We start from the raw sequence: 20,075 nt of genomic DNA on the forward strand, positions 1-20,075 counted from the left end.
CAGCTACTAACATCAACAACATAAGGGGCCCTGGTGGCACAGTGTTTAAGCACTTGGCTGCTGATAAAAGTCAGTGGATCAAAATCAGCCACTCCGTGGGAGCCTCCTTGTTCTAGATTTCGGTTTCATTCCATTCAGAACCTTGTATTGTGATTCTGACCAGAATAATCAGCTGTGGTAGCGGTAGCCAGAAACTTCCCAGTTCCTCTAGTCTCAGGCTAGTTAATGGTCACTTTCTTACACGTAATGCTGAAGATCTAGGGTCCTTCCAGCCGATGGCTACACATGTGCCCAACAGGTACAAAGGGAAAAGTCTGGAGGGCACAAATGGATGTGGTGCACTCTAGTGTCTGAGACTCAGCACATGGCCATACCTGTCCATAAGGGAAGCCTAGTACACTTCTGTGTCCCAGAAGAAGAGGAAATAAGTTTGATAAAGATCTGATCAGTCTTTGTCCCTAACAAGAAAGGAGTTAAGGAAATGGAAGAAAGCAGACAATTGAAAGAGCTAGAAATAAAACCTGATCCCAGTTTCCCTTGTCCTTCTGTCATCATATTTGGCCCTGCCAGCCATCCTGTAAGGCTATTTTTATTGCTGTCCCAATTTCATGCTTTAGAAAACTCAAGCTCAGAGAGACAAGCCAAGGGACAGAGCTTAAAACCAACTTCTCCATCCAACAGACCCTATTCTCTCTCTTTCTTTTTTATTTTTCTCTTTATTCTTCTTTCTTTCTCTTCCCTTCCCTCCCTCCCTCCCTCCCTTCCTTCTCTCCTTCCTTTCTTTTTCAAGTAAATAATATAGGTATTTATTATTAGCTCTACTTACCAAGACACATAAGATTATATGATTACTTCACTTTAAAATTTTTTTATATTGGCTTCTTTACAAAGTTTGAATTCATTATGTTTCACGGTATTCTTCATTCAAATTATGTTTCATATAATGATTCTCCTTCATTACATTTTATAAAATTAATCCCCATTGGACTATGCCCATCATTACCCTATCTTTTCAAGTCCCTACTGGATCCTTCCCATTTCCAGAACTGGTTTATGCAAAGACACTAGGTTAGGGTGCCTCAGACACCTGTGGGCATTCTGACAGCTCTCACCCGATCCAGCAGGACCTGAGTCTAAACATTCTACAGGGTGGCTCCACAGAGCGTAGAGTTGATGCCAGAAAACTCTCCTGTTGTCACTCTGTCTTGTTCATTCTCCAGGAACCATACCTCACACTGCCAGCCAAATCCAGGCCCTGGACAAGAAGGCACAGGACACTGGGACTCTCAGTGCTGCTGGCAGAACATCACTGTCTGCCACTAGGCATGACCCTGTGCCTCAGCTCCCCAGAATCAAACCAGATTCTAGCCAACACCGGCCTCAGATGCAACGTGGGCGGTCAGTTTCTAGAAAGAGCACAAGGCGATCACCCCGCTGACACCTGGGATTCACTGGAGCACCACTTGGGGGATGATCCACAGCCACCAACATCTCACACACATCCCCAAATTGGTGTCTTGCTTTCTTCACTCATTTCTTGTGGCAACTTTTGGCCACTTAGCTTCAGGCAACCACATAGGGCAAACGATGACTTTATCTGCTCTTTAGAGAAGGTGATGATTTCCCCCAATTAAATGGGTGTCTCCCAATAGGTTCAAGCACCTCTGGACCTTGAATCTCAAGCGTTCATAGGTTGTCCTTGGCGCCAACCTCTGGGAGGCAGGAGCAGACCTGGGACACCACTACTTACAGACTTCTTGTTTTTCTCATGGTGCACATTTTGGGAGGCAGATTTCTGCCAACTCCACACACTATGAGAAAGAATATGGAAGGGCTCACAGTTCTAGCAAGCACCTCCAGCTAAAGATTGTTGTTATTACTGTCGTTAGAGGACATCAAACCGGTTCTGGTTCAAGGGGACTCCATGGACAACAGGACAAACTATCGCGTGGTCCTGTGTTATCCTCATACTCATTGTTGTGTCTGAACCATTGTTGCCGCTGCGTTACTCCATCTGGGTGAGAACCCCCCTTTCCTCCATTGACCATCTACTTTACCAAGCATATTTATCCTTGTCCAGTGACTGGACCCTCCTGATAATATGACCAACATCTATGAGATGAAATGTTACTACACATGCATCTAAGGAGCATCCTGGCTGTATTTCCTCCAAGACAGAGATGTTTGTTCTTTGGGCAGTCCATAGTCCATTCAATGCCCTTCCCTAACACCATACTTTATTATTATTATTATTATTTTGTGTGTGTGCATGTACCGTCAAATCGGATCTGACTGGTACAGGAGGAAATTGCCCCTCCTTCTCCAGCAGAGCATCTGGTGGTTTTGAACCATGCACCTCTGGCATTGCAGTGCAGCTTCTTGCCAGTAGGCCACCAGCGCTCCCTCCCTAACACCACATTTTAAAGGCATCATTCTCCTCTGGTCTTCCTTATTTATTGTCCAGCTTTCACATGACTATGAGGCAACTGAAAATATCACGGCTTGGTCCAGAGCACCGGAGTGCTCGAAGTGATATCCTTGTGTTTTTTTTTTAACACTTAGAAGAGGTCTTATTATCAAGATGCTTATTGGGGAGTTGTGAGGATTTTCATTCCTTTCACAGTCATTGATCTTTATCAGCAAGTACTTTAAGTCAGCTTTATTTTCTGAATCGTGGCTCTATACAGGATGCTTACAGGGTGAACTAGGCCAGGAAGGCCAGACCATTATAAAAGGCTTTGCCAACAACACCAAAGGCTTAGCAGGGTGAAGGGCACAGTCCCGAGTCTTTTGTACCTTGCAGGAAGCACCTTCCTGTCCTCTACACTTTGCCCACAGGCCCAGGTGAGCAATGTCACTTTAGGGCCAAGTGACCTGCTCACTTTACGTCTCTTGCATATTCTAATGAGAATTCTCTTGCTCGGCCAGCCACCCACATCATTACAACCACAACCCAACCATGTCCCAGGTTCTCAACAGAATCCATATGGCTGACAGACAAATCCGGCAGAAAGATGGAGATTTCACAGAACTATACAATTTCAGGGAGTTCTGGTGTTTTGGTACTAAGAAGCTGCACTGCATTGCAATCTCAAAGGCACCTGGTTCAAATACCAGCTGCTCCATGGAAGGAGAATGGGCAATCTCCTTTCGTGCAATTGACTACCTCTAATAGCCCACTGGAGGGCCAGCTATGGGTCAGTTCTGACTTGACAGAAGACACAACAACAAGCAATGCAATTTCAAGTTATTTCCAAGTTCCCTTCCAACTCCTTTTGCCTTCTCAACTCACCACCAAGATGTTTTACACAACCCAGGAGTTTCTCTAGAAAAGAGAGGAGAAATTCTTTCCAAGTAAAATTAAATATGTTTCAAATGTCTCCTCATCACAGAAGCCAGGTCTAATTTCCAAATCTAAAAGTGCCGTGTTTCGTGAACTTTTTAGGAAAAAAAAAACCCAAAGACAATTCTGGTCCTATGCTAACCTGCCTAGATTTCAGCACAGGAACCCAGGCAAACAAATACTATCAGAGTTGAAACACTCAACATGGGCCACACTGATGTCTTGCTTTCAGAATGACATTGTCTTGGGACAATGCCAATCTCAGGGGACAGGAACAAGAGTGGGGTGCCTGTCTGAATCACCAGCCTCCTAGTGGTTATTGGCAGATCTCCAGTGATTGCTAATCTTTGTTAGTTTTCTAAACATCTGTCAGGGAGCTCTGGTAGCTTAGTGTAAGGAATTTTACAGTCAACTCAAAGGTACATGGTTTGAATCCACCAGCTGATCTACAGGAGAAAATTGGGCAGTTTCCTCCTGTGCGATTAATTGCCTCTGAAAACTCCCTAGAGGGTCAATTATGAGTCAGTTCTGACTCAACAGCACACAACGACAACAAAAAAAAGGGGGGGCCATGAATATACATGCAAAGTATCCAATGTTCTGATGAAGCACAATTTTATGGTAGGAAATGTATTTGTTGCCTTTGCTGCACAATAAATTACTCCCTGGATGGAGCATCTTGAAATAATAAATATATGTTGTCTCAGCATTTCTCTTGTTACATAGTCTGGGAGTGACTCAACTGGAAAATTCTTAACATTGCTCTCAAGCCCTCAGTCAGGGCTACAGTTAATGCAAGACATGACTGAGTCTAAAAGACCTGCTTCCAAGATGCTGTAGACACATGGCTATTGGCTGGGCATGTCAGCTCCTTGCTGGCTATTGACTGGAGTCTCTCATTACTCTCTAAAGGGCTGCTAGTGGATGCTTACAACATAGTTGCTAGTCTCCCTCAAGCAAGTGATCCAGGAAAAAGAGCAAGGAGGAATCAATAACTAGTTTCTAGTCTCAGCACTCACACCATTGATTCCGACACATTGTGCACATTAGAAGACAGTCACTAATACTGTGTCATGGATGAACTGAAAAGTCTTGGTAAAAATAAGACAGAAAAAGACAAGGATTGCACAGTTTTACTTACGTGAATTATCTAAGGCAGGCAAATAAATACATAGAGACCAAAGTCTACTTGTGGGCAGGTGGGAGAGGGAAACAGAAGTAATTTTTAAAAATTTTATTTTGGGGGGTGTTTGTGTGTGTGTGTGTGTACCACCAAATCGGATCTGACTGATACAGGAGGAGATTGTCCCTCCTTCTCCAGCAAAGCATCTGGTGGATTCGAACCGCACACGTCTGGGATTGCAGTGCAGCTTCTTGCCACTAGGCCACCAAAGCTCCCTGAGAAATCAATTCTTAAGCAACATTGAGTTCCTGCTGTAACCAATAAAAAATTTGCAAATAAATACTGGTGATGGTGGTATAGCACGATAAACACAATTGCTATTGAACTGTGTGCTTAGAAATGGCTGAATTATTTGTTATATGTATTTTATCACAATAAAAAGTTGAGTAAAATGGCAAAAGTTTTCTTATAACACTCTTGGAACCAGCAGTCAGGAAATCAAAATAAATAAAAATTGCATTGGAGGAGTGTGCTGTCAGGGACCTCTCCAGAGTGCTAAGGAGAAATGATATCAGTCTGAAGACTAAGGTGCACCTGGTCCAGGCCATCATCTTCGCAATTACATGCTATGCATCAGAGAGCTGGATAATAACTAAAGGTGACAGAAGAACTGATGTCTTTGAGTTGTGGTGCTGAAGAAGGGAATTGAACATATCATGAACTGCCAGACAAACAGGTCTGTCTTGGAGGTGGTAAAACCAAGTTTCTCCTTGAAGGTTAGAATTTTGAAGCTCCATCTCACATACTTTGGGCAACGTGGTCAGGTGGGATCAGTCCTTAGAGAAGGGCATCATGCTTGGAAGGGTGGAGGGATAGCACAGGAGAGGAATATCCCAGATGATCTGGATTAACACGAAAACTGGGGCAATGGGGTAGGTGTGTTGGAGTCAGTGAGACTGGCTCAGGACAGGGCAGGCTTCAGAGCTGTTGTACACAGGGTTGCTAGGAGTCGCAGGTGACTCAATGGCACATAACAACAACATTAAAAATTAAGGTACTATAACTAAAAAAAGTGTATGAGGATCCAAGAGGAGGTAGAGGAGGAGCAAAGGGATGAGGATGGGCAGGAGGGTAAATCGTAGAGTGGCACAATTTGACAGGTAGAGGGAGGAGTGGGTAAAAGAAATGGGAAACACAAGAAAAAAAACTTAAGGTGGTGACTTATCTCTTTTGATTCCTAGAGAACAAATAACTGAAATATAATCTTCAAATCACCAAATATGTGAGTGCTGTCAAATTGTAAGCGGGGCTTGTTTCTGAGAGCTAAGGACTGCTACTTAAGATAGTTCTCTGCAGTCTTGTGCCAGGATATTCATCCTTGATTGTAGTGTTATTCTAAAGAAAAGCTGAAGCTAGTGCAAGGCCCCAGTTGGAGCTGGTAAGCTCTTACTAAGCATATGCTGGGTCAGAACCCACTCATAGCTGACCCTCCAGCAGGTTTTCAGAGGCAGTAAATTGCACAGGAGAAGAATGTCCATCTTTCTCCCACAGAGCTGCTGATGGATTCAAACTGTGTGCCTTTGGGTTATCATTGCAGCTCCTTAGCACTAGGCTACCAGAGCTCTCTTACTGAGCATACAGACTAGATAGAACTATGAGAGCCAGGATTAGATGAGACTGCCTTGTTTTCCCAGGTCTCCCAAGTTTTACACCATTTTTCTTTCAGTCTCTGATGTGATTGTCAGGTGCTGTCGAGTATTTCTAACTCATGGACGAGAGAATATAATGCTGCCTCACCCTGGGCCATGCTCACAATCTCTGCTGGGCGAAGCCCATTCGTGGATCGCCTTGTCAATCCACCTCACTGAGGGCCTTCTTCTCTTTCGCTGACCTACCTTTCCAAAAAGGAGGTCCTTTTCCAGTGACTGGCCCCTCTTGATGGCATGCACAAAGTATGTGATAAGACTCTATCAGTGGAAACTATTTTTGTTTCCCCACTCTCAATATAAAGAAAACAAAAATCCTATCAACTGAACTGATAGGCAACATCATGATAGATGGGGAAAGATTGAAACTGTCAACAACTTCATTTCACTTGGATCCACAATCAGTACACTTGGTATTAGCAGTCAGGAGATCAGGAAAGGTGTGGCACTGGGAAAGTCTGCAGTCAGGGACCTCTCCAAATTATTGAGGAGCAATGATGTTAGTCTGAGGACTCAGGTGTACCTGATTCAGGTAATCATCTTTTAGGTCACTTGCTATGCTTCTGGGAGCTGGATGATGACTAAGGATGACAAAAAACAATTTATGCTTTTGAATTGTCATGTTGGAGAAGAGTGCTGACTATCCCACGGACTGTCAAGAGAACAGATTTATCTTGGAAAAGGTACAGCCAAAGTGCTCCACAAAAATGATGAAGCTTCGTCTCACATACTTTGGGCATGTTGCTAGGAGAGGCTATTCCTTGGAGCCTTCATCATACTAGGGAAAGTGGAGGTACAGTGGAGCAGAGGAAGACCTTCAACCTTGTGGATTGACACAGTGACTGCAGCAATGGGCTGGGGGCTGCTGAAGATGGTGAGGATGGCACAGGACAGGACAGGGCTCAGATCTGTTGTTCACAGGGTCACCATGAGTCGTACTTGACTCAAAGGCACCTAACAACAACTCTGGAAGGTTCTCCATTACAGAGGCACAGGTTTTACTGTACTCCTGTCACCTAACAGTGAAGGCCTGGTAATGCAAAGGCGAAAAGCTTAGAAGCTAACTGAAGGGGAGCTCTGGTGGCCTAGTGGCAAGGAGCTGCAACTACAATCCCAGAGGCGAACGGTTCAAATCCACCAGATGCTCTGCCAGGGAAGGAGGGACAATCTCCTCCTGTACCAGTCAGATCTGATTTGACGGTACACGCACACAAAAATCATAAAATAAAAAAACAATTAAAAAAAAAAGAAGCTAACTGAAATGCTGGCAGTTCAAACTCGCCCGGCGGTTCTAAGGGAGAACAGCTGGTGATCAGAGCCAGTAAAGATGACAGCCTAGAAAACACTTTCATTGTTCCACTCTTACCTGTAACGTTATTATCACTGGAATCAACTTGATAACACACTACACCACCACCTACCTGTGTCTGGAAAATGGGTCTTAAAAAACAGCATCCAAATTCTGTTCGAAAGATTTAGCGAATCAATGCATGTAAGACTAAGTGCCAAGCAATTTGCTCAGTGCCAGTGAATAGTCTACTTGAAGGCACTTAACAACAATAATGAATAAGACATCTTATCACAAGCATGAATAAAATCAAATGTCTTCAGTCTCGGATTCCAAACACCAACAATATCAAATAGCTATGAACAGAACTTTTACCTTATAAACCTAACCAACGCCTGGGCTTCAGGTGCTGAGCCAAGTAATCACTGCCAAAAAGAATGGGAAATGTTGGGCTTAATGACCTTCCGGGATGCTCTTCTTCTTTTCTGGATCTGTTTTTAAGGAGATGGTGTGTATGTGTATATGTATATGGTCCCAAAGAAAATTGTGGAGGCTCTTTCTTTCTTTTCTTTTTTTGTGAAGATCCTGCTTTTATTTGCAGAAGATCAAAGCTTACCGTAAAACATGATCTCATAATTGTTGTTGTTTGTTGTTATGTGCCGTCGAGTCATTTGCGACTCATAGCGACCCTATGTACAACAGCCCTAAACCGTGTTCTATCCTGTGCCAATCTCATTGCCTCTGACACACCCATCCCGAGTACCCCAGTCACTGAATCAATCCACCTCATAGAGGGTCTTCCACTCCTGCGCTGTCCCTCTACTCTACCCAGCATGATGTCCCTCTCCAAAGACCTGTCTCTCCTTACAACATGTCCAAAGTATGTCAGACCAAGCCCCAGAATCCTTGCCTCCAAGAAGCAGCCTGGTTTAATCCTCTCTACGATGAATCTGTTTGTTTCCTTGGCAGTCCATGGTACATTCAATACTCTTCTCCATAATAAATCTCATAACAGGGTAGGTAAATATTAAAACGTATGGAACAAAGCATAGGTAGGCATGAACAGTTTTCAAGAAAACATCTTTGTATTCAGGAACAAGATACTGCACTCTTAACAATCTTATCAAGAACTTTAGAAAATAGCCTTTGTTTAGCAGAGAACTTCCCGATACTTTTCATAGTGGTACATGCTCTAGGAAGTCTGAGACTGCTTTCACTCCTATCCATTCTTGGTATTATTTGTCTGCTTTCAGACATTGTAGCCAAGTCCTTTCACACATATTCCATGGCCACTAGTAACCCTAGTGAACCAGAATGACCCTACACATTTCATCTATTATGTTTCTCTCCTTCTACATCCTTTCTCTTTCCAGTACGATGTCTTTTTCAAGGACTGGCCCCTTCTGGCAATATGCTCAAAATATTGTGACAAACTTTCACCATCCTTGCACATAAGGGCACTGTGCTTTCACTTCCTATAAGGTGGATTTGCTTGTTCTTTTGGCAGTGCATGATATATTCAACACAGTTCTTCAACATCATAATTCAAAGGCATAAATTCATCTCTCATCCTTATTCATTGACCAATTTTTGATTGCAGAAAAAGCAATTGAAAATACCAAGACCTGAATCAGCTAGTTTTAAACTGATACCATTACTTTAGCACTTTAAAGAGGTCTCTGGGATCAAATTTCCCCAGTGTCTTTTCATTCTTGACTGGTACTATGAAATCATTGACAAGTTCAATATTTTACCTGCCTTGGAGGCTCTTTCTACATTTGGGTCTTAAGGAGTTGTCAGAAACTCTTTCAAGTTTGAGTGTGAGGCCATCTTGTGGCTATTTTCTATATTTCCCTTTTTGGAAGCTAGCCTTATTCATTGGCACATTCTCGAAGTCCCTACTGTTGCTGTTAGGTGTTGTCACGTTGACTACAAGTGACAGCGACCCTATGAACAACAGATATGAACTAAGCATTATCCTGTGCCCTTCTCATGACTCTCACACGCTAGACCCCACTGTTCCAGTCACTGGATCAGTCCATCTTGTTGATGGTCCTCGCTTTCCCTGACCTTCCACATTTCCCAGCATGAGGTCTTTTTTCAAGCTCCTCCTACCAACATGCCCAAAATATGTGGGATGAATTTTCACCATCCTTACCTCCAAGGAGCACCCTGGTTATTCCTCCAAGTCAGATTTGTTTGTTCTTTTGGTAGTCCGTAGGATATTTAATACTCTTTATTTACACCACATTCAAAGGCATCAATTCTTTCTCTTCATTCCACTGTCCAACTCTCACATGCATATGAAGCAAGTGAAAATATCAAGGTCTTTAGACTGACATCTTTGCTCTTTGGCACTTTATAGAAGTCACTGGCATTGTACACTAATGTTTTCAGCAGGGTTATTCAACATCACAAGAACATGGCAACAGTCCAACTGTCCAACCACAACTAAATGGATTGTAAAACTGGTACATTGGCACAGTGGAGTACTGAGGAGCAATGATTTCAAAATATACCACATAACTTGGGAGAGACTGGAGAGTATTATGCTGAGTAAACTAACTCAGTCTCTTAAGGACCAATAGTGCATAAGATCATTATCGCAAAAATAGAAGGATAACTAGTAAAATGTGTTTGAGGATCCAAGAGTGGGAGTAGAAGGGTGAGGATGGGTAGAAGTGAAAGCACAGGGTTGCACAATTTGGTGGGTGGAGGGAGGGGATAAGAGAAATGGGAAAGATCTGGTGGGGACTTCAAAAGACTGAGTAATGGTGGGCATAGTCCAATGGTGATTAATTTTATAAAACACAATGTATGGGAATAACTGTATGAAACATGATGTCAGTGAAGGAAAGGGGGGGGCATCTGCATAATAAAAAAAAATCTTGGCTGTAGATTGCCCAATGCGATACCTTTGATTTCTTGAGTATTATCACTACCATGGATGTTGGCTATTGATCCAAATAAAATGAAATCATCATAACTTCGCATTGATAACGTCAATCTTTTCTCCATCTATCATGCTGTAACCTATCATGATCTTATTCTTATTCTTTTGTGTGATGTACCGTCAAATCGAATCTGACTGGTACAGGAGGAAATTGTCCCTCCTTCCTCGGCAGAGCATCTGGTGGATTTGAACCGTGCATCTCTGGGACTGCAGTGCAGCTTCTTGCCACTAGGCCACCAGAGCTCCCCAACCTATCATGATCTTGGACTGAGGATTTATGTTTTCTGGAGGTTGAGATGTAGTCCATTTGAAGGCTGTAGTCTTTGACTTTCTGCATTAAGTGTGTCAAGTCTTCACGAATTTCTACAAGCAAGGTTAAACCATTTTCATAATATAGACTGCTGATGAGTCTTCCTCCCACCCTGATGTCACATCAGTCCAGATTCCCGAATTATGTGCGTAGCAGACAGACTGGACAGAATGGACAGAATATAACTCTGATGCACACCTCTCTTAATTTTAAATCAAGCACACTTGTTCTGTTTGAATGACTGTTTCTTGGTCTGTGTACAGGTTTCACATAAACACATTTAAGTGGTCTAGGGTTCCCATATCCATGTTAGCGATAACATATTATGATAAACACAGTTGAATGCCTTTGCCTAGTCAATAAGGCACAGATAAATTTGTGGTATTCTCTGCTTCTTGAGCCAAGATCCATCTATCAGCAGCAACAATGTCCCTCATCCCATGGCCTTTTCTGAATCTAGCTTGTATTTGTGACCTAGTCTTTGAAACATAAGTCATTTTTGTTGTGCGCCCTCAAGTTGGAATCAGGAGTGGCATCCACTTCTTAAATAGCCTGCCTCCAGAAACTTTATGAACTTGGAGAAACTATGAAAGTTATAAAAGTGTTCAGGTCTTTCGCTCATAGGGTCGCTATGAGTCATCTACGACTCGAAGGCACCTAATAACAACAACATAGAGAGAGCTCAGCTGGCCTAGTGGACAGAAAGTTATGCTACCAAGCCAAAGGTGGGTGATTTTTAATCTGCAGCCCTCAGGCCTGGTTTTAATTGTTTTTGGTCAAACATTCTTCTAGATTGTATAGCCCTGGTCTGTTTATTTGCTGTATAGAGGTAACCTGTGGTTGCTGTGATGCTGAACACTGTGACACTCACTGATGTGTCAAGTGCAATAATGGTTACCCATGTGGACAGTGTTTGGTGGAGCTTCCTAATTAAAATATGCTTGGGAGCAGGAGTGGCATCCACTTCCGAAATAGCTTGCCTCTGGAAACTCTATGAACTTGGAGAAGTGATGTAAGTTACACAAGTGTTCAGGTCTTTCATTCATAGGGTCACTATGAGTCATCTACGACCTGACGGCATTTAACAACAACAACAATCCTCAAGTTGGAACCAATCCATAGCTGACCCTCCAACAGGTCAGAGTCAGTGAGACTGGGTCAGGATAGGGCAGGCTTCAGAGCTGTTGTACTTAGGGTCGCTACAAGTTGCAGGTGACTTGATGGCACATAATAATAACAATAACAGCAAATCACATGGGAAGACAGTGCCCATTTTTCTCCCATGGAGAGCCAGTGGATTCAAACCACGTGCCTTTTGAGCAGTGTAATTCCTTACCACTAAGCCACCAAAGTTGGGGGTTTGAACCCAAGCCTGGTTGTTTCACAGATACTATTGCTTAACGAGGGAGCTATGCTGGTCTAGTGGATAAGGAGTTGCATTGTCAAGCCAAAGGCAAGCAATTCAAATTTACCAGCAGCTCCACTGGCAAAAGAAGGGTAATCTCTCATTCTACTTACAGCCTCTGAAAACCCATTGGAAGGTCAGCTATGAATTCACTCTGACTCAATGGCATATAACAACAACATCGCTTAATAAACCATGTCTACATTTAGCATCTTTTTCTTATACTTTGGGCATGTCATTAAAAAGGGCCAGTCTTTGGAAAAAAGACATAAAGCTGGGAAAGGTGGAGAATCAGCAAAGGAGAGGAAGACCTTCAACAAGATAGATCAACTCAGTGACATAGCAATGGGTCCAAGTGTAGCCAGAAAGATGAGGATGGTACAGGGTAAGACAGGGTTCAAGTCCATTGTTCACAGGGACACATGGGTTGTAGTCGTCTCAACATAACAACGAATTCAGATTTGAAACATCAATCAATTACTTCTCAAAATTCAGCGGGTTGGTAGGACTTGACAAGGTGGCCCTGCTGACGATCTCATTCAGCTTCATGCTGCTGTCAGATGGCAGGAGGGGCTGGGACATCCAAAATTATTTCACCTACAGGCAGCTGAAAGGCTGGATAGCTGGATCTATCTAAGTAATCTCACAGCTGCTCCCTCCCCTCTAATGTACATGAAGTTCTTATACAGCAACTAAAAGCTGTCAATAGTGCAAAGAGGCTGAGGTATGGAATTGGCACAGAAACCCTTCAGCCAAATTTCAGCTAAAGCTTCGTTTAGAGAGCTGAAGGTCACATGACAGAACCAGCCCAGTTAAGTGTGAGGAGGAGAAGAACTAACAAGGACCTAATACAAGGAGGTATGGATCAGTGGTGACCTTGTTTAGAAAGTAGCCACCACATGTGATTTCATGATGTTATGGTTGTGTCCTGTCTGGTTGGAACCAACCCACAGCTGACCCTCCCGCATATTTTAAGAGGCTGCAAATCGCATGGAGGAGACTGTTCATCTTTCTCCCAAGGAGCAGCTGGTGGATTTGAACTACATGCCATGGGGTCAGAAGTAGGCCCACCAGAGTTCCTGATCACATGAGACCAAGGCCTTAATCTTCCCATTGCTCCATGCCATTATATTAGAACTGAATTCACTACTAGTGAGTTCATTCTGACAGCACACTGGGTTTCTGAAGCAGTCTGTCAAACTTTTTGGAAGGAGACTGTTCATCTTTCTCTTGCCACTAGAACTCACAAATAGAACATAGTCAGGTATTGGGCAGCCTAGACAGATCATTTGGACTTTGGTGACGAAGGTGGCTCGGAGAAGGAAATATCAAGTTTTGCAAAAGTGTACTTTAGTTGTGAAAACCTGATCTCAAAGAATAACGGACTCTGAATAGTCCAAGAAAAAGGAACAGGTCATTGATAACATCCAATGCAGAGGCCAAGTCATGACTAGTCAGCATGGGCCTGGGCCATGGAACAGAGACGAAGTCAAAACAACGTCAGGCTAGAGACTAAGGTGCACCTGATCCAGGCGATAGTCTTTGCAATTACGTGCTATGCATCAGAGAGTTGGACAGTGAATAGGGATGATAGAAAGAGCATTGATGCCTTTGAGCTGTGGTGCTGGAGAAGAGTGCTGAATATACCATGGACTGCTAGGAGAACAAGCAGGTTTGTCCTGGAGAGAGTGAAGCCAGAATGCCCCTTGGAGTCAAGGATTCTGAAGCTTCGTCTGACATAATTTGGGCATGTTGCAAGGAGGGACTGGTCCTTGGAGAGGGACATCATGTTTGGGAGAGTGGAGGGACAGCGAAGGAGAGGAAAACCCTCGATGAGATGAATCAATTCTGTGACTGAAGTGATGGGAATAAGGGTGTTTGAGATGATGAGGTTGGCACAGGATAGAACGGCGTTTGGGGTTCTTGTGCATGGGGTCACTATGAGTCACAAGCGACTCGATGGCACATAACAAATACCACCACCACACAACTAATCCCTGCCTAACTGTCCACTGCTGGCTGAAGTGCAGGGAGCTCTGGTGGCATAGTCCATAGGGAAGGCAGCTGCTAATCCTCAAACAGTGCCCGTCTGGCAGTTCAAATCCACCACTGGCTCCGAAGGACAGAGATGAACAGTGTCCTCTAGATTCACAGCCTCAGAAAAAACAAAACCAAAACCTGATGGATGGTCCTCTGTGAGAGAGTTCTGACTTGACAGCAATGACTTTTTTTTTTCTTTTCAATTTTGAAAGCATTTACTGTGTGAACAGATTCGTTTTAAAGCTCATTACTAACAGACTGTGTGTGTGTGTGTGCTTTTCCCCCACTAGTTTATTTACAAAACTCAAATACAAATTCTAACAAATTCTTTCAATTTCCCTCATCCCTCCACCCATCAAATTATACAACTCAATGATTAATCCCTCCCACCCCCACACATCCACATCCCTCTGAATTCAGCCTCTCCCACCCCTCCTGGATTCTTATATTCATTCTACAATAATGGTTTTATACAATACTTATCCTTTGGGACTGAGTTAGTCCACTCAGCATAATGCTCTCCAGTCCCTCCCAAGTTAGGTAATAATTTACAAAGTTATTGCTCCTGCATGCTGTATAGTATTCCATTGTGTGAATATACCACAATTTCTCAATCCATTCATTTGTGGTTGGATATCTGGGCTGTTTCCATGTTCTTGCGATGGTGAATAATGCTGCTATGAACATTGGTGTACAAATCTGTCTGTGCTCAGTTCTCATATTCTCAGGGTATATTCCAAGTAGTGGAATACCTGGGTCATATGGAATTTCTATGTTAATGTTCAGCTTTTTGAGGAAACAGCCAAATTGCCTTCCAGAATGGTTGCACCATTTTACAATCCCACCAACAATATGAGTTCTTTTCTCACCACATTCTCTCCAACATCTATTACTTTTTGAGAATCAAAGCACACTTCTCTACATGAGCAAACTACTTACTTCAGCATAGCCACTTTGTAATCCAAACATTGCACGTTAACTTTTCGAGTCTCCAGTTTTTATATCCTGACTTAATACACAGAAATGTGCATAATAATCCGCCAGATGCTCTGCTGGAGAAGGAGGGGCAATCTCCTCCTGTACCTGTCAGATCCGATTTGACGCTACACACACAAATAATAATAAAAAAATGTGCATAATAAATGTTTTTTGTGTGTGTATGTACCAGAGCACACCAGTAGCTTTGGCAATTTATGGCAACTTTATGTGTTTCAGGGAATTTTTAGAAGTTTTTCTGAGATTGTTTGACTGTATTTGAACCATTTGTACTACCCAGGGATTCTGTATATATGTATATGTTGGTGTATACACATACACACACTGTTGTTTTGGGGTGCCTTGAAGTTGATTATGATTCATAAAAACAGCAGATATGAATCTTGCCTTGTCTTGGGTCAGTTTCACTATCCTTTATATACTCAAGCCCACTGAGGGGGTCCATCTTGTTGGGGGTCTTCCTCTTTCTCTGACCCTCCACATATATACATGTGTGTATATATATCTACTTGAATTTGTACAGATACATTATTTGCATAATACCTAAGACAAGTTTTATAATCAGTATATCTTTACTCTCCACCCTTCACATTTATTCACTTTAAAAACAAAACAAAACATGCTGGCTACGACTGAGCAGATTTAATTCTGAAATCCATTAATAGATTGACTGAGTAGTTTTGAAAAATCATAGCCCTACCTGAGAAAGTGAAGATTTAGATTTTTCTAGAGATGCAGGCTGCCCAGTGTTGTGCTGTTAGCCAAGCCTCAGGTGGTTAGAATATAGCAGCTGCTCTGCAGAAAGATGGGCAGCTTCCTTCTATTACCATTTACATATTAATGTAATATGTATAATGTAATACCTTTTATATTAAGAGCTCTGGTGAGACCTCTCCAGAGTACTGAAAGGCAACGATGTCAATGTTGGTCTGGAGACTAAGGTGCACCTGATCCATGCCACAGTCTTTGCAATTACTTGCTATGCATCAGAAAGCTGGACAATAACTAGTGATGATAGGAGAATTGATGTCTTTGAGCTGTGGTGCTGAAGAAGAGTTTTGAATATATCGTGGACAGCTAAATTTGTCCTAGAGAGGGTGAGAGACCAGGCTGCTCCTTGGAGGCTAGGATTCTGAAGCTTCGTCTGACATACTTTGGGCTTATTGCAGAAGGGACAAGTTCTTGGAGAGGGACATCATGCTTGGAAGGGTGGAGGGACAGCACAGGAGAGGAAGACCCTCAATGAGATGGATTGATTCAGTCACTGAGGTGGTGGGGGTAGCTGTGTCAGAGACAATAAGGTTGGCACAGGATAGAGCAGGGTTTAGGGCTGTTGTACATAGGGTCCCCAGGAGTCACAAGCAACTCGATGGCCTAGTGGTAAAAAGCTGTGTTGCAATCCCAAAGGTACAAGGTTGGAATCCACTAGCTGCTCCACGGAATGGATGGGTAATCTTCCCAAGTGCCATTTACTGCCTCTGAAAACCAGCGGGAGGGTCAGCTATGAGTCCACACGTGCAACATCATACCAATGGGTCAGCTATGGGTTGATTCCAACTTGATGGTACACAATAATACAGAGGATAGCTTGAACCACCTAAACAGGCTTGATAAAAGAAATGAATCAGCCATTGCATTATATTATTTTCCCCATTATATTTTAAAATCTTCTATTTGTTATTTTTAAGTATTTGTAATGTTTAAGACAATTTAACACAGTGAATTACATAATAGATCACCTTTACAATTCCATTCTAAAATGGTAACTGGAAAAAACAAGGAACTCATGCAATATTATTCAAAATGGGTGACCCTGGAGGACATTTTGCTGAAATATCTCAGTCACAAAAGGACAAATACTGTATAGTGCCACTGTTGTAGAACGGAACTGACATCAGGGTTGGGGTGAGACTGAGAAAAATTGGATAAATTATGTATACTTCATTGAAACAGATGAGGGAGCAATATATGATTGGGTATTATGGTCACGGCAAGAGTCCAGAATGAAGGCTGCATAGTGGAGTGTACTGGGGTGGGGTGGGGGGAGGTGGGAATTGTATACCAATGAAAAGAATTTTTCTTTTACTTTTCAAAGAGAGGAGTGAACTGGGGGGGAAGGGTGGGCAGGGAGAAGAATGCAACAATGAATGAATGGAAATCCAAAATCTCTGGAAACGTTCATTAAAACTAATAAAAAATTTTTAAAAAATTAGTTAAAAAAATGTTAACTGGAGGAACTAATTTAGACTATCATAAATTGACACGTGTAAAGAACTGAACCCGGATTATAGCACTATTGAGACATTGTTTCAAGATTTTAAGATTCACTATTCATGTTTTTAACCAATTGTTTGTAAAAGTAACTTAATTGCTTTAAAAGAAAGTGAAATGCACCAAATTTATAAATGCCGTTTATAAGAAATTTTTAATCCATCAGGAAATTTGCCATTTAAAGGTAACTTGCGTTAGTTTTAGAACTCTAATATTAAGGTAATTAAAAACTGTCTTCTAATACGAGTCCAAATGCAAAGACAAGGAAGAAATTTCAACTAAGTGGAGGAGGTTAAGTACTCAGCTGGTGCACGGGGGCTACCACCACGTGGGTCCGAATGAGAGCTGAGAACAAAAAACCGATCAGAAACAAGTTGCCACCTATTTTACTTTATTAACTGCCACTGTCATTAAAGATAAAAATGTAAATTTACAATATAAACATTTACGAAAAACACAAGTCCAGTTTCGTTCCAGAGGCTGCGCGAACGCAACACTGGCGCGGTTCCAGACCCAGGAAGAAAAGGCGTGTGGCCCAAAAAAAGGTGGGACAGTCGGGTCCAAGGGGAGGCGGATACTGAAAGTCCCAGGGGATTTGGAAGATTATTATTATTATTATTATTATTATTATTATTATTATTATTATTATTATTATTATTATTATATGTAAATCCTGGGTGACTTGGAGGAGGTGCCTGGGGACCGAGGTCACTGTTGGGAGTGGAATCGGCTACCATTTCCATCTGGGATATCATGGGTACTCGCGCCCCATGAGGAGTTTCTCACGTCGGATTCTACTTAACTCTGCAGCTTGCAATTTCTATAATCAGAGAAGGAAAAATCTGTTTCGAAAAGCGCCTTCCCAGCCGTTGTTTAACTGGCAGGACCTGGCGCTACCGCACGCAACCCCGGCAACGCCAGGAGCGGCGACCGGAAAAGGGAGGCTTGCGCGCGTCACCACTACTCCCCCCCCCTCCGCCACCCCCTCAGGAAGATCCGAAATGGTACCGTCCTCTGCCTATGATTGGCTAAACCGGTGAGGGCGTGGCATCCGGAGCTTGGTTCCGGGTGCCAGAGGCCGCTTACAGCATTTCGAGCTGTGCGGTGAGCGGGCGCCATGGTGAGGAGGCATTGTGGGTTGATGGCGGAACTATGGTTGTCTGTCTTTTGGGCCCAGGCTCGGCTTGTGGCTTAGACCGACCCTGAGGCCTGCCTTGCGAGCGGGGATCAGGCAAAATTGGGGGCCTTGCTGATTCTAGTGTCCTGCCTCCCTTTCTAGGTGCTGCTGCACGTCCTGTTCGAGCACGCGGTCGGCTACGCGCTGCTGGCGCTGAAGGAAGTGGAGGAGATCAGCCTGCTGCTGCCGCAGGTGAGTGGAGTCCTGGAGCTCGTGCTGCAATCGAGGGGTTGCAGCGTGCCCGCGCGTCCCCATCGCAGACCCCAGGATGCACCGCGCGCTCCCACGTGGCCGGCTGCGCGGGCCGGCGCGGGGACTGGGTTGGGACGCTTTAAAGCAACAGTCTGTAGCTTGATTCATGATCAAAATAACTTTTTAAGTCATTCACTGCATTTCCTGTACCAATTACATAAGTTTTGAGAGATGAAAGAACTCAGTGATCTTTTAAAAAGCTTTTTAGTTTACCAGCGCGCCCGCGCTGAGTATGTCACGTGCTTTAGAATCTGGACCAAAGGAAGTAAAAAACTCATGCTGCTTCCCCCAGGTTGAGGAGTGCGTGCTTAATCTGGGCAAGTTCCACAACATCGTTCGTCTAGTGGCCTTTTCTCCTTTTGCCTCATCCCAAGCTGCCTTGGAAAATGCCAACGCTGTGTCTGAAGGTTAGTTGCCCCATCCTCACGTTCCTGCTATTAATATTCAGTTTTGTGATCGTAAATAATTAAACATCCAAGTGTTTAAGGGTTTATGTTTATCGGTGGGGAGAGGCTGTTTCACAGCCTTCCTTTATAAGCCTAGGAGGCGCTACTGAGGGCAAGGTAGGATAACTGATGTGGGCTTAAAGGAACCTTACATGATAATTTTAAGGGTTCTTGCCACCATGCTACATAGTGCTGTGACTCAATCATTAAGGACCTGCCCAGACAGGTTTTCTGATTCTCTATTCAAGACCCAAGGCCAAATTTGCACGGCTCCCTAGGCCGTAATTGCTTTTAACTGCACTTCTCAGTGCACAGCCACATGGCTGCTTTACTGGCCCAAAAGAACTTGAGCCTGTGTAAGCTTACAAAGGAGTTATCGCTCTGGTGCAGAAAGCCAAATCAAAACGGCCCTTACAGGCTATGTATGCTGGAGGCTGTATGTTCTGTGTTGGTGCTGTCATATCTGAGCCCTGCTCTCCCCAGTTGAGCCAGGCTTTGCAATGATGACTTTTCTGTCAATCCCCTGAGTGCAGTCAGTGATGTCAGATGTGTCTCTGAGCAATGCCTGAAGGAGAGGTCTGGGCGCACCATCTCAAATCATCGTCACATCATGTACTGAAGAACCAGGGAGATTCCTACAATGTGTTAATAAGAGCCGTGTTCTTTACCCAAGGCGTTGTTCACGAGGATCTCCGCCTACTCTTGGAGACTAACCTTCCGTCCAAAAAGAAAAAAGTCCTTTTGGGGGTTGGAGACCCTAAGATT

At 43.4% G+C, this 20,075-nt stretch overlaps 2 protein-coding genes across 2 annotated transcripts in view; both read left to right on the forward strand.

Moving 5' to 3' along the window:
* TMC2 (transmembrane channel-like 2) overlaps positions 1 to 18,467 on the forward strand; it is an 81,927-nt gene extending 63,460 nt beyond the window's left edge. The window contains exons 20-21 of the mRNA XM_006894249.1: positions 1,221 to 1,398; positions 18,320 to 18,467. Of these exons, the coding sequence (XP_006894311.1) occupies positions 1,221 to 1,398; positions 18,320 to 18,467 (326 nt within the window). The remainder of the gene's footprint in view (positions 1 to 1,220; positions 1,399 to 18,319) is intronic.
* Positions 18,468 to 18,587: 120 nt separating this feature from the next.
* Positions 18,588 to 20,075, forward strand: part of NOP56 (NOP56 ribonucleoprotein) — a 4,634-nt gene continuing 3,146 nt past the window's right edge. Inside the window, exons 1-3 of the mRNA XM_006894250.1 lie at positions 18,588 to 18,593; positions 18,715 to 18,804; positions 19,157 to 19,271. Coding sequence (XP_006894312.1) covers positions 18,588 to 18,593; positions 18,715 to 18,804; positions 19,157 to 19,271 — 211 coding nt within the window. The remainder of the gene's footprint in view (positions 18,594 to 18,714; positions 18,805 to 19,156; positions 19,272 to 20,075) is intronic.

Source organism: Elephantulus edwardii, unplaced genomic scaffold, assembly GCF_000299155.1.
Source record: "Elephantulus edwardii isolate Elephantulus edwardi_28Jun2011 unplaced genomic scaffold, EleEdw1.0 scaffold00138, whole genome shotgun sequence".
NCBI classification, from domain to species: Eukaryota; Metazoa; Chordata; class Mammalia; order Macroscelidea; family Macroscelididae; genus Elephantulus; species Elephantulus edwardii.